This window comes from Zosterops lateralis (genome assembly GCF_965231275.1).
Source record: "Zosterops lateralis genome assembly, chromosome: 13".
In the NCBI taxonomy this organism is placed as follows: Eukaryota; Metazoa; Chordata; class Aves; order Passeriformes; family Zosteropidae; genus Zosterops; species Zosterops lateralis.
Window position 1 is genome coordinate 455,995 of NC_139773.1, and position 14,583 is coordinate 470,577.

Below are 14,583 nucleotides of genomic sequence, written 5' to 3' on the forward strand. Positions count from 1 at the left end.
CAGTATTGCATGTAAATCTAAAAGCTATAAAGAGGAGGTAATAATAGACATGCATTACCACATTAGCATAGATAATAATTTACAGCTCCCATTCAATGTCGGCTCCTCAAGTACTCCATTAGCCGAGTACTGGTTTGTGTGAGCTGTACTCAGGGAATGCCAGGTACGCCCAGGAAGCCCAGTTGTGCAGCCTAAACAACTACAGGCAACCCCGCCCGGCCCGGCCCTTTAACCACCGCCTGCGAAACCTGGGCCCGGCCCAGGCTCCTCCCCCAGCGCGCACCGCTGGTGACGTCACGCGCCGCAGTTCTAGACCGTTCCAGCCCCATGACGTCACGCGCGGCGTCATTCCAGAAGATTCGGCCGGGGCCCCTATAAAGCCCGCGGAAGAGGCGGGGCCACCGCGATCGGTAAGCGGGCGGCGGTAGCGTTACTGTTACTTGCAGCGGAGCGATCGCGGCGGTGAGTGCGGCCCGCGCGGCCTCCGCAGGGCGCCGGGCGGGGTAACCCGAGGGTAACGCGGCGCCTTCTCCCACAGGCACCCACCATGGTGAAGGAGACGGAGTACTACGACATCCTGCAGGTGAAGCCCAATGCCTCCTCCGAGGAGATCAAGCGCGCCTATCGCAAGCTGGCGCTGAAGTACCACCCCGACAAGAACCCCAGCGAGGGCGAGCGGGTACGCGGGGTGGGGGGCCGGGGCTGGGCCGAGGCCTGTGGGCTGTACCCACCGTGAGGCGGCCGCGTTCCCGGCGGCACCTGCGGGCCCGCCGTGAGGCGGGCGCCGTCCGGCCCTTCCAGTGGGCCGGGGCTGAGTCGGGCTCATCGCAGGCGCCGCGCGTTGAGCGGTCCTGTAGACGGAACCGGAGGCCGGCCTAGGGCCGCCCGCAGGGGATACCGCGGATATAGACAGGCCGTTGTTAAATTCAGCGTGCGCTCAGTTGTAGTTCAAATTCTGTTTTGCCCTTCCTGGAATGTAGTGCCAGTACGTGAAGGCTCCTGTACTTTCCAGTCTCTGTTCAGACCTGTGAGCCTGACAGCAGGTCTGATGGCCCAGCTGTGGCAAAGGGAATGTGGCATTTCTTTTTTTTTTTTTTTGGATGTGGCACGTACCAGTTTCCCCGTAGTTATGGTGGAAGATCATCCTTTGAGGAGCTGATTAAAACAGGCAAACCTGGCAGGATTTCTAGTGTGCCAGTGGCCACTGTGCTGTCAGGTGTTGAAAAGGCTGGTAGTGGATCCAGCTGCCAGCACTGTAGTGCTGGCTGGATTTGTGTTCCTGAACAGAATGGGTTTTCTTCAGAGAAAAACGTTAATGCAGATGTCCAAGGTAACTATCCCCAGGGGATCACTGGGCTGCACATGGGTGGACTGCTCACAAGAGAATTATTTTACATGCTATCAGCAGACCCACTTAGCTGCCTGTGTTGGCTTGGATGATAAATGAACACCACAACGGGAGAACTATGGAAAACATGAATGATGGGATTGTTTATCTAAAAGCTGGTCTGCTAATATCTTAATATAGGAATAGAAGATCCATACTTATGTCTCTAGAATACTAATTTACAGAACTCAAACAGTAGCCTAGTCAAAGATAACCTTTTCCGCTTTTGTTTTAGGCCTGCTTTTTTTTTTTGTACACCATTTTACATGGCCATGAGTAAATGAAATTTAAAATGGAAGTAGTCATTCCAGTAATAGCAAATTACATTTAAAAATTCAGTTGGTAATCTTAGTAATAGGACATTCTTTATAGCTATTAAAGAAAATTCCTTAATTGTTTTGTTAAAGTGGGCGTTTTGATTTGTCCTTGCATTTGTGATGAGTAAGCAACGCCAGTGTCTGTTCACATAAATCTCTGTTGTAGCTGGATGTACCAGCTCAGCAGCCATGGAGGATCCCTGTGTAACTCTAGGCTGATGAGCACTGCCATGGCCATGAGCATCCAGGCATCTGCAGGACTTCAGGGATAGTGCCATATTCCTTTCTAAATGGATTTGTTAGCGGTTATAATGGTTGATGCAACTACTACAATCAACAAATGTAGTTGGCACTTACTTGTAAGGTGGATGTGACTGAATTAAGCCCACTTAAAACATGGGACAAGGGGGGAGAGGGAGGAAAGGGGTGGTTTTCCTGGACAAAAGTGTACTTTATAGTCTGTTACCCAGGGAGTTTCCTTTTGGAAACAAGGGCTACAAGAGTGTGCTATAGTGGGTCATCTGTAGATGGAGTTGTATATGAGAGGGCTACTTTTCCTCTTGGTCATAGTTGTTCAGAGCTTCTTTTCTCTTTTTAGTTTAAACTTATATCCCAGGCATATGAAGTTCTGTCGGACCCAAAGAAAAGGGACCTCTATGACCAGGGTGGGGAGCAGGCTATTAAAGAAGGAGGCCTGAGTGGCGGCAGCTTCTCTTCACCCATGGACATCTTTGACATGTTCTTTGGTGGTGGAGGCCGAATGAATAGAGAGAGAAGAGGTACACAGTTCTAAACAAGTTTTAGAAACTCTAACCATGCACTTAAGCATAAAACACTCGTGCTATGGTACTGCTGTTCTGCTGAGTGTACATAGTGTGGATATTACTTGTTGCAACAATAGAATAAGTAAACTATGATTTTTCTAGTTTCTTTAGCATTAAGATTCTAATAAAGTAGATAATATGGCTTAGCCATAGCCATTTTTCTGTTTATTTTTTTTTTGTTGGAGGGGGAATGGCTAGTCTGTAGGGGAGGGGGAAACATCAGTAAGCCAGCAGTTGACTTAGACCTGTTTGAATTACCTGTTTCCCCAATCTGTGTCTCACTTGCTCATATGCTTTTGGGCAAATTGCTTCAAAAGGACACCATCAACTTAAACTTCAGTAATTTTAAATTTCCTGAAAATATTTGGGAGACATTACATTAAACTGAGTACAGTGTGCTGCCAAAAGCACAGTATAATTTTTGTCTTTTCCATGCCCAGTGCCTGTTAAAGGAACAAGGACTAACTTGCTGTAAGATCATTGAAATTATGTTATGAAGTAGCATGGAAATTCATAGGCAGGCATAATAGCAACTTCTAAATTGACAGATCTGAAGCTGGTAGTGTCCTTGCATTTTGCTGTTTCAGTTAAGCTTATAAAATTAGGAGCAGGGATAAGGTGGCTTTAATGATGCTTTGCTTAATTACAGCTCAACTTTTATGTTTGGACATAAATGGGTGGAGCTTAGTGGAAGCTGATGGAACTGCACATGCTTTTAAGGGGGCTGAGTCATGTTCAAAGTTTGGAATGAACTTTGCATTTCTTCAGTGAGACTATGCATGAACATTTGTCTTCACAAGAGCTGAACGAGTATTAATATTTCCCTTTTGTTTTTCTAAAGGCAAAAATGTGGTGCACCAGTTAGGTGTATCTCTTGAAGACCTATATAATGGTATTACAAGGAAACTGGCACTGCAAAAGAATGTTATTTGTGCAAAGTGTGAAGGTAAAAAAATAAGTAGTGGTTTCAAACCCCTCTTCAGATTTTTTTTTGTGTGTGTTTGTGTGGATTGTCTGGGGCTGAGAAAAAAGTCTCAAGGCTTTTTTCACTTTTCTCTCTTTTATTCTTTGCCTGATCCCTGAAAGTCTGCCAGGGTATTTAATTCTTACTTATGCTTATCCAAGAATCAGTCTCTCAACCACAGTGTTACTAAGTGATTGTGCTAATCGCAAACTAAAACTCACTGTGAGTTGCAGTTGGGGTACCTAAATTAAAATTATCTTCACCCAGAACTTGGATGTAAATGTCTCTTCTGTAAAACTTCTTTAATTGCTGTGGGTGGAAGTCTAGCTTGTGTTATGCTACTAATTTTACAATTATTAAGTACTCCCTAATGACTGGTCCTCTTTGAGGTAAATTTTAATAAGGTCTTGTATCTTAGTACTCTGTTAAATATTTAGTAAACAGATTCTTTTCCAAGTATTAATGGAATGTTTATGTCTTGAATTTGGTATGCTGACAGGTCCTTGGAAACCAGGATTTACTGGGGGTGGGGCAGAGGCTAATACAATAAGCTGTATAAGCATTTTGTTTGTAGAAACCTCCAGCTTGTGGGGCATGTTTTTTGACAGCAACTAAATTCCATTACTGAACTACTCTTAAGTTATCCTAAATAAGCTGTAGAAGTCAGTGAGTTCCAGCCTGACTACTGCAATTTTTCGAGACTGAGATTCAATTTAACTCTTTTGTCAAAGGTTATGGCGGAAAGAGAGGGGCAGTAGAAAAATGTCCTGTGTGTAAAGGAAGAGGGATGCAAGTTATAGTTCAGCAGATTGGACCTGGCATGGTGCAGCAAATCCAAACTGTGTGTCCAGAATGCAAAGGCCAAGGTGAAAGAATAAATCCAAAGGACAGGTGTGACAACTGCAATGGCTGTAAGGTTGTGAGAGAGAAAAAGATCATAGAAGTTCATGTTGATAAAGGTAAGAACTGTGTATTTGTACTGGTTCCTTAATAATAATCTATAGTTCTGCAGAAAATAAATGGGTGTCTTTTCTTCAGGTATGAAAGATGGTCAGAAGATAGTATTTCATGGAGAAGGTGACCAAGAGCCTGATTTGGAGCCTGGTGATGTCATAATTGTGCTTGATCAAAAGGATCACAGTGTCTTTCAGAGACGAGGGCATGACTTAATCACAAAAATGAGAATTCAACTCTCGGAAGCCTTATGTGGTTTCAGAAAGACAATTGAAACTCTGGACAACAGAGTTCTTGTCATATCTACTAGGCCAGGTAGGTTTTAAGAATTCTAATAGTATGTAAACTATCACCTGCTTGTCTGTTTAATTGTACCTGGACTGGAGATTTTGGGGGAGATTGTTCTGTTAGGTTTTTCGTTTTCTAACCAGATGATGGAACAGGTTCATGAGGCAGTCACTTAATTTAGTTGGTTCTTTGTTGTTGTTGCTCTTTCTAAAACATGCAGTAACAAACCTCAGTCCTAGCTAGTGGATAACCAGGAAAATATTAAAGAGGCAAGAACCTTAAATTCTACTGAACTATCTGTTCATTCAGCCTGAAGGCTGTGCCAGGAAAAGCTGATTTCTCTTACAGCAGGAGAAATAATCTAAATGGCTTTAGTTCTGTACAGCTTGGGTTTAGTTATTTCCTGTGAATTGGTTACAACCTCCCTGAGGTGCCATGAGAACACTGCTTGTATACAGCCCTGCCTCGTGTAGCTGTGAAATGCCTGTCCTGTCACAGCAGCCCACTCACAGCTCTTGCCTCCATAGGTGAAGTGATAAAACATGGTGACCTAAAGTGTATTTACAACGAAGGGATGCCTGTCTACAAATCTCCAATGGACAAAGGCAGCCTGATTATACAGTTTTTGGTAAGCTGCATGCTTTTCTGTAGCCAGTATACTAATGTTTTCATATGAATAAATACTCATTCTAAAAAATCTGTAAAATTGTAGGTCCAGTTTCCAGAGCACTACTGGCTCCCAAGGGAGAAACTGTCTCTGCTGGAGGCTCTGCTTCCTTCACGAGAAGATGTTATGGTTACAGATGAGATGGATCAGGTAGACCTTGAAGATTTTGATCCAAATGAGCAAACCTACCGTAACAGTGCAGGAGAAGCATATGAAGAAGATGAGGAGGGTCCAAGAACAGGAGTACAATGTCAGACATCTTAAAGCAAGGTGGAGTGGATATCATCTAAGATGTAAATTTTCACAATGAAAACTGCATGGCTGTAATAGCCACTGCTTGTGGTTTTTGTGTTCAGCAAATTGAGTTGCTGCGCTGTCAGTATCACCTTTTTGTAACTAATTTATATTGTGTTCTTGTAGTCTTTCTATATAAAGCAAATGTCATACAGCTGAGAACCAACTGAGTTGGTATGCATTTTCCTTGCTGTGAAGGTTCTCAATTTATTTCACCTGTGCTATTTCTAAAAGAGTTCAGCAATATTGATAGAGGCTAAGTGGAGTGTCTTATGTAAATACTTTCATACTGGAAATTTCATAGAATAAAACATAGCAGAATAACTCCTAATAAATAGTACGTCACCTTTTTCTCATGCTTCTCTTATATTTTCTAAGCCCCTCTAGAACCCCTTTATTTAAACAAGTTTTAAGCTCAGACTCCTCATCTAATCTAGATTATTGTCAATATTCAACTTTGACTTAGTAGCTGCTCCACTCATACTAGTCTCAGTTTGTATTTCAGAAGCATTTTGTGCATGCCCTCATCTGCCTCACAGCCCTCTCTTCTTGTGTTTGTGGGTTTACAGTAGCATTCCTTCAGCTGCCTCTGTGTGTGTGACCTAAGGTTACAGGCTCTCCTCTAATGTATCACATGAAGCAAATACTTCCAAATAAAAGTTTGACCTTTCAGAAGCTCAAGCTTTGTATTTTAGCCTTCCCTAGAAAGGGTTTTTACTTCCTCCTAGGCATTGTATACTTGTGCCTTAACTAAAATGAATAAACCAAAACCACCTGCATTGGGTATATTGCTGCTGTTTTATAACAACCATGATACAACAGTACAGTGATCCCATTAAAGCTTTTTTCCCTTTTACCTATTTTCTGGTAGTGTTTGTTTTAAGTCAGGGTTAGAAACAAGTGGTCCCCTTTAGTGAAATTGAACCATGATGAATGATTGATGTCCATGTACCATACAATTGTTGAAACAGGTGTTTGGCTTAAGTGATCCTCTTGCACTCACAGGTCTAGCCCCAGGACAAGCTGAGGCTGTCATTTCCCACATCTCTAGCACAGCCTCAGTCATTTTCCTTCTGCTAAAATAAGCTGCTGTGACACTTAGCCCATGCTTTCCAATTCTGGTCTATTTATGTTTAAAGACAGGAGTGATTAACTGAGCAGTTACTTCATCCATGACTACATATTTCCAAAAATAATTTTTTCCAAGAATTAGACACAAGGACTTGAAACTGTAGCTTTTATTTTTAAAAAGTAAGACTTCCTCTCATGCTAAACAAAATCAAAATTTGATATAAAACATCTGGTATTGCAGATCAGTATGAAATGCTTTTATCATACTAAAAAATTACATAGTACAGGAACAGTCCCTTGAAACTGCTACAAGAGATTTACTGAAGCATTTGAGTCAAGACATTTAAACTGGACAGTCATAAATATGAATTTCTTGGTCATCACCAACAGACACAATTTTGGAACCACTTCCATTGTATTTCACTCCCCAAACCTGTAAATAAAATACATTCTAGTTTATCAAGAGAGGACAAAGAATCTTTGTGCCAGTCATATTTATTACAAGCAGTAGAGAAAGGATTATTGAAAAGTCACCTGCTAGAACTGGTGCAGTTCTTTGCTTCTGCTTCAACAGCAGCTAAGGCTGCTGGACCAGAGCAGGACACTGCCCTCTAGCAGCCTGAGACTCCCTACAGCCACTGACAGTGGGGGTTACACAAGCCACAGATAACTCTTACCAGGGCTGAAAAGGACTTACTCCAGTTTGCATAAATAACCTAAGCATTTTCTCTCTTGCCCATCCTGCAGCTCTTTCTGAAAGTAATATTTTACAGTGCAGGAAAGCAAGAGAGGAAGTATTTGTCATGCAGACTGACACATTATGACAGACGGAAGAATTACCTGGTTTATCCTTGAGCTCTTTGAGAGAACCATTGACCTACCAGTGCAAAACTCTGATCAGGTCAGTCCCCTGATTTAAGACAGTTTCCCAAGCTCTTAAGTGACACTCATCTCCATCAGAATTACATCAGCACATTAATGTGAAATGCAGAACAAGTATGCTGACAACAGTATAGTTGGGGCAATCTTGTACGCTGCTTTGCACTAGTACCCAAACCCAGCATTCCCATGAACTGATACATCTCCATTTGGCACAGACTGAACGAGATTATACTCAACAGCTAAAACAATAGGGCAAAACAAGTCCCACTTTGTAGTTCAATATTAAAACCCCCATAGCTATAGATAATTGAAAAGAAGGTTACCAGCAAGAAAGTACTAAGAAAGAAAATGTTCAAATAAAATCTGGAAGAATATCCTTTGTTTCTTGTTCAGTGGTCCATTAAAATATAACATTGTTCTATTTATCACCCGACATTTGGACAAAGAATAAATGGGTAGAAACCTAACTCCTTCTCTCACAGGTAGCTATCACTGAGCAATAAATTAAAAACCCACAGTATTACAGACACTGGAGGAGGAAAAACTCCTAAGTTTCCAGGCTGCTTTCAAGCATCTGTTTAGGTAATTCCATCCTTTTAAATAAGTATTTCCACCTTTACACATGCACATACTGTGTAAGTTACAGAAGTAAGTAAGACCAGACACAAAGGTAACAAATAGAGTCTGGCGAGACTTTGGCCACTCAGGATTGCCTTTATTTGGGCCTGAAAAAAGTTAAGTTAATTGGAAAAGATCAGCATATACACTTGGGAGTAACAGGTCAATATTAAGTGCTAAATAACCACAACTTCTGGAATTTCATTATGGCAAGCTAAAGTTGTATTACTGCAAGCCTGGAGCTACAGCACCAAGGTGAAGCACAAATGTGCAGAACTACACAAGCACTCCTGGGAACGTGGTGACTTAGGGAATAGCAGCCATACCTGATCTTGGTGGTCAAAGAAAGTATGGACACAGGTCCTCGTTCCAGCATCCCAAACTTTTACACTCTTATCAGATGAGCTGAAAGAAAAATAATACTGATCAATGTTCAAATTAATAATTAACTAAAGTTTCATGCAAACATTAAAGGGTCTCATATGGTAGACATATGAAATCCTCTTTTACCCATCAAATACAGGGATGAAGTAGCAAAGGACTGCATCTTCTGCCAGGTTCCATTGCTTGTAAAATAAATTTACTGTTTTAACATCCAAGGAAATTCCTGTTACATATACTTGGTCCCCCAGCTGCCTCAGCTGTTTTAAGAATTAATACTAATGTTCAAGGAGATTAATGTACTACCAGTTTAGTTTGTAATTCTTATTTCAACAGCAATTCTTCAGCTATTTAGACCCAACTGCCCTTCTCTTAGGTTAGGTGTTTTCCACTTGTCAGGAACTACGCTGCAGTGGGATGTTTTACTCTGTAAAATGTTCTCATGACAGCTGGTATCACATCACAGATTGGCTCGAGCCTTTAAATTTTATGTTATTTCATTACAGATCCCACTGCAATTTGTACACATTTAATTTTTATGATCCCTCTCCCCTTATCATATTTTTTTCAGTAATCATAAACAGTTAAAAATCCTCAATACCTGGAAACAAAATGGGTATCATCAGGACAAAATGCTACATTTAAAACCCAGGATCCGTGACCACTTAATGTACCAGCCAAGTTTGCATGCTGCCTGTGGAGAGAACACATTAACTTTGTGAATTCCAGGGAAAAGCAACAGGAATATACTCTAGCTAGTGCAATCAAGAATAGTTCAATGGAAGGTGACTTCTGGACATTTGTTCATCCAAGCTGAACTGGTGTTACAGCAGATTCTGTTTTTCCATTTCAAAAAGTTAACATAAATCATTAAGAAGATACACTGGAGGACAAATAGTTTCACAAAAGCCAAAGCAGTGCAGGTTTAGGGGGTGAAACCACTGAAGCAGGGCCTTTTTCTCCCCAGAGTTTTCCAAGGTATTGCAAGATGCAACAGAAATAGGTGATAAAAGTAATTTCTTGTGTACAGAACAGATGTTTAGGAAGGGTGAACACAAGCTCACAGGACAGATACACAGAAGAATTAGCTTATTGCCTACAGGCAAATATGAGGAAAGTAATTTGTTTTCAAGTTACAGCTTTCTTCTACCTCCACACTTTTAAAAACTACCTAAGGATGTAGTATTTTATGATTTAAGATTATTTATTACATAAAAAGTCACCAAAAGCTGAAAGGCATTCTGGAGAGCCGAGGGTTTGATCTATGTTTCACAGTATCAGCCTCTGTGAACAGTCCTTCTCCTGCCAGCAGGGCTGGAGTCCCCACTCACACGTCATAGATTTTGATGTAGCCGTCGTCGGAGGCAGTGACGAGTAACTGGGAGTCAGGGGAGAAGGTCAGCGAGCGGATGGGCATGGCATGGCCTGCAGGCACAGGGACACAGATCAGGGCTGGCAGTCCTTCCACTAATGCCAGCACTCAGCAAGCTGTGCCACAACAGCACTGATTGCTCAGAGAGAGCAGCTGCTGGAGCCTCTTTCTCTCTAGAGGCTTCTTCTCGCAATAGAAAATGGAAACAGACAGCACTTCTCAACTGTGAATGTTAAGGCATGTCTGCAGCACAGAGTGACTCAATTCTTTCAGCCGTGGATCTTCATGAGAAATTACGTCATATTTTATAGTATGATTGCATATTTAAGTGACTGGGGTTTTGGTTACAACTGGGCAGAAACTGCATGAACATTAAAAGCCCGTTTATGTTAGAAAAAAATGCATGTCTTCTACAATATAAAATGTTCAGTTATTTTTTAGAACAGCAAAAAATTGCTTTAGAACAAACACATAAAAAACAGAAAAATCATATGCATGGCAGCACACATTTGTACTTTTCTGCAATACAAAGAGCCACAATTTAAGAATTTAGTTAAGCATTACTGACTGTATCTTTTAAAAAGGCATTTATGATGCAAGCCTGAGTTTACAGTTTGCCTTTAATATTTTAAGTGGTTTAGGTTAGAGCACACTAAGTAACTAAATACTGTCTAATGGACAAAAATGTCAGCTCACTTTTGCCATGGTTATTGTAACTTATTCTGACTTGCACTATTATCCTTTAATTTTGCTAGAAATGAGGCCAGAATTTGAGTATTGCAGATAACCAAACCATACCTTCTAGCGTATGCAGAAGTTTTCCAGTCGCAATATCAAAAATATTGATAATGCCATCTATTGCTCCACTAGCCAAGTATTTTCCATCTGGACTCTGTAATAAAACACAGAAAGTGCAAATCAACATCTGTGTGCATTTATGCTGGGTAAGTCATGACATTCCCTTGGAAACTTTTCACAAATAATGATCTATGTAAGAAATCTGGGCTCCAAAAATTCAAGAGACTATAAGTAAGATCCAAATATATTTTCTACATGTGCAGGGGAAAAAATGTCACACAATTTGTACTTGGAACTATGGCTGTCACTTAGTATTATTGTGGAGATCAACTGATAGATGGAAACAAGAATACCTATTTACAACATATTACAGCAATAGCAATTTCTCATCAGGAATTATCAATTGTGCTTCTTACATATGCAATGCTAAGGATGAACTTTCCTCTGGTGTCCAGAGAATATTCTTTCTTTCCAGATTCAACACCGAAAATATTTACTTTCCCCACGTGACTTCCTGTTGCAAGGTACTGGGAATCAGGTGAAAAAGCCAGGGACCAAGCATCAACTGTATTAAAAAATAAAAACCAATTAGCTGGATCCTGTTCCTGGCTCTTAAACAGTGTCAGTTCTGTATGCATCTGTTTAGATGTTTAACCCTTTAAGAATGTACAAGCTCATCAAGTTACCCCTTCTATGTAATTACTGGAGTGTATCTTGAGCCATTTACTTACATTTAGTAAAAGATTACATTTCTAATAAGATCCTGATCTTATGAGACCCTCGTGTAACAATGCATTTAGAATTTAAGGCTGCATCAGTTTAAGTCTACATTCTTACTTTTTCCTGGTACCAAAATACTGAAACTACTGGAAAAAAGCAACACTAGTATGTAGCAAAACACAGAAGATACAGGAGAAATGCAGATATATCAATGCAACACATAACATTCCTGCAACTAAATGTAAAAACTCTTCATTTTTTATAGTAGTGCAATGTATTTACCTGGCACAATGTAATCCACAGGTTTTTTCCTAAAAGCTTAATATTAATTGCCTAAAACACTGCAAGACTGTTCTTAAATTAATTACTTCCAGTGGCCTCATGAAATACTTGGAATAAGACCTTAGGCCCTGAATTCCAGCTTGGAGAACATTAGCATTGCTACTATTGATAAATGCTTTGACTTGCTTGCTCAGGATTGGACATGCTGGATAAAGAAGGATCACATGCATGGCTCAAATTCACTGCAGTATTATGAAGAACATTCACAGCTCCTCTTTAAATCCATCTGAATAAGCACTTGAATTTTTTCTTCCAAATATTCTTTTACCAATACATGTGTAAGAGCAAGCTGGTTTCCATTCTACTTTAAGCATACAGCAAAAAGCCAACTATGTGTACCTGAGAAAGCACAAGAAGTGCATAAAAAATAAAGGTAAAATTGTCTGATGCTGCTTTGTGTTGAGATCATAAAACCTTTAAGACTTCTGCAAATATAGAAAAGATTAAACTCCCCAAAGACCTTAATCCCCTCATATGCCCCAATCCTCTAGTGTTCAGTATTTGCCAGGAAGGGTCAGACTGTTCTCCTGCAGAGCCAGCTCAGCACTGGTGTCTTACCAGGCCCAGCATCTATAGACTTGATCTGTTTGCCAGTCTCCAAGTCCCAGAGGCGAATGTGGGCATCCAGGGAGCTCGATGCTGCAATGGCACCCGTGTGGCTGATGTCCACAGACACCACTCCCAGCTGGTGACCTTCCAGAGTCCACTGCAGATCCAGCTTTTCATCATTCCTTTGGGGCAAGGGAAAGAAAAGCCTCATGAGGAACAGCTGGGGGTGCTGAACAATCCCCAGCCTCACACAAAACAAACAATCTACATCCCTCCATTTGTTCAACACAATCTAAGTCCTCCCATGAAATGTGAAGGGCTACACACACACTCTCAGTACTTAAAGAACTGACAAATCAATAATTTACCATATTCCTGCAAAGTAGGTACTTTGTCTTAAGTTTGGAAGCTATCCCACCAAAAATGTCCATCACACAGCAGTCTGTGGGTGTTCACAGAGCTGATGAGCACAAAGTGCCATGACTGACATTTCCACAGTCACCCCAACCAAGCTAAACCTGTCACTGAAGGGAAGCACATCCTTCACAGTGCTTTGCCCAAGACAGAATAACTTCTTTGCAAAAGCACACTTCCATGAGGATTATCAGCATCTTTTTTTCAATAAAAAGGTAAGATGCCATTTTCACTTTCTCACTATTCCTATTATTGCTTTCATAGTACCCATCTCCAAATGCACTGTCTCATCAAAAGACACATATCTCATTCTTTGGGTTAGAAGTACATTAAGTATTCTCTGACATGCATTTTCAAAAGGATTCTCATTCTTTGGAAATGAAAGCATACCAGAATGCCACCACTCCAAGAGAAAGCACACACAAATCGAGATAAGCTTGCTCAAAGCAGCAGCTCTGTGTGCCAGGCTACCCCTTCCCTGAGGTAACTTCTAACATCCCCCTGCAAATTGTGGAAATTCAAGGCTGCTCCACACTGACTTCTTCCAAGGTCTAACACAGGTAAACATGGAGCACTTACCACTTCCAGACCTTCACCAGATCATCCAAAGAGCCAGAGATCACTGTTTCAGAACCATCATTTTTATTTTTTCCCCAGGCAACTGACCAAATGGCATCATCATGAGCTACAAGAATATAAGCACAGTAATTAAAAATTAAGACTTTTCTTTTGATAGAAGGCCACAACCAGTTTTAGTAATGCTGAAATGACTAGCTGCAATGTTGGCAATAACCCCCCTCTGCTCCACAGGTCTACTGAGTGCTCCGAGAGCCTTGTCAAAGATATGCAATGTGTCCTATGACCAGCGTCACTGCTGAAAGAGCAGCATAGCTACCTCTGAATTACTCAGATTTATGCCTACCATAAACATAACCAGGTCTCCTCACACGGATACCTGCCATTATCAACTCTACATCATCCCAGAACACCAACATTGCTCAATACCCGTCACCGTTTGCTCACCTTGCTCTTGCTTGAAGAGAATACCGTACTAGGAAGAAAAAATAATTAATATTACACATGACCAGCCTATATACATATACATATATATATGTGTATATATATATATACACATCTCAAACCAGCAGTTAGCTTAGCCAACGCTGTGTTTTTAATTACCTGCGTGGTCATATCTTACTGAAAACAATCCCGACAAGAGCGCGCTGGAAGGAAGCGGACACAGCTCCTGCCGCCGTCGCGCCTTGATGACCTCAGGTACCACCGAGAACGCCCCCCCCCCCCCCCCACCCCCCCCCCTCAGCGCGCTCTGGTCCGCACCCTCTACCGCCGCCCTGTGGCCGGGAGGCCCAGGCGGACACATCCCACCGGCGGGAACGGCGTGCACTGCCCGCAGCGCCCTCAGGGACAGCGGGGTAGAACCCCGGCCCCGCGTCCCGCAGTTGAGTCCCACAGTTTACATCTTCGTCGTCGCTTCTCACTCATCCCCTCCCGCTCACACATAGGAGCCCCGGTCGGGGCCACCATTGGCCACTGATGCCAGAAGCCCTCAGGATCTTCGGTGTGTGGTAGCAGTGCCCAATGCCCTGCGGTGCTGCCATCGCAGGGATGGTGTCAGCTGTGAGATTCACCAAGGACTGGGGGATGCGTTCAAGTCCGCCGACCTGGCCATGTAGGAAGCTCCTGACGGAAAGCTGAGCCGGCTGCCTCTTGCCTGTGGTGT

The 14,583-nt window shown here is 41.9% G+C and overlaps 2 protein-coding genes across 2 annotated transcripts; one reads left to right on the top strand and one right to left on the bottom strand.

The window, feature by feature from the left end:
- Nucleotides 1–338: 338 nt before the first annotated feature.
- On the top strand, nt 339–6,551 carry DNAJA4 (DnaJ heat shock protein family (Hsp40) member A4). The gene is made up of 8 exons (XM_083871231.1): nt 339–462; nt 539–679; nt 2,303–2,483; nt 3,370–3,474; nt 4,224–4,451; nt 4,531–4,761; nt 5,262–5,362; nt 5,447–6,551. Exons 2-8 carry the CDS (start codon nt 548–550, stop codon nt 5,663–5,665), a joined length of 1,197 nt encoding a protein of 398 aa, XP_083727357.1. The 5' UTR covers nt 339–462; nt 539–547; the 3' UTR covers nt 5,666–6,551.
- Nucleotides 6,552–6,918: 367 nt separating this feature from the next.
- On the bottom strand, nt 6,919–14,128 carry SKIC8 (SKI8 subunit of superkiller complex). Its single transcript, XM_083871232.1, has 10 exons — nt 14,022–14,128; nt 13,866–13,893; nt 13,422–13,527; nt 12,438–12,610; nt 11,234–11,382; nt 10,818–10,911; nt 9,979–10,072; nt 9,249–9,341; nt 8,593–8,671; nt 6,919–7,199 (listed from the first exon to the last, which is right to left on the bottom strand). The coding sequence occupies exons 1-10, from the start codon at nt 14,031–14,033 to the stop codon at nt 7,110–7,112; spliced, it is 918 nt and encodes a 305-aa protein (XP_083727358.1). The 5' UTR covers nt 14,034–14,128; the 3' UTR covers nt 6,919–7,109.
- Nucleotides 14,129–14,583: the final 455 nt, after the last annotated feature.

Coding starts and splice junctions, on each gene's coding strand:
- DNAJA4 (XM_083871231.1), top strand. CDS start 548: ATGGTGAAGGAGACGGAGTACTACGACATCCTGCAGGTGAAGCCCAAT. Junction 3,475..4,223: donor TATTTGTGCAAAGTGTGAAG/GTAAAAAAATAA, acceptor CTTTTGTCAAAG/GTTATGGCGGAAAGAGAGGG. Junction 4,452..4,530: donor AGAAGTTCATGTTGATAAAG/GTAAGAACTGTG, acceptor TCTTTTCTTCAG/GTATGAAAGATGGTCAGAAG.
- SKIC8 (XM_083871232.1), bottom strand. Junction 12,611..13,421: donor CTGGTGAAGGTCTGGAAGTG/GTAAGTGCTCCA, acceptor CTTGCCCCAAAG/GAATGATGAAAAGCTGGATC. Junction 9,342..9,978: donor TACATCAAAATCTATGACGT/GTGAGTGGGGAC, acceptor TTCTCTCCACAG/GCAGCATGCAAACTTGGCTG.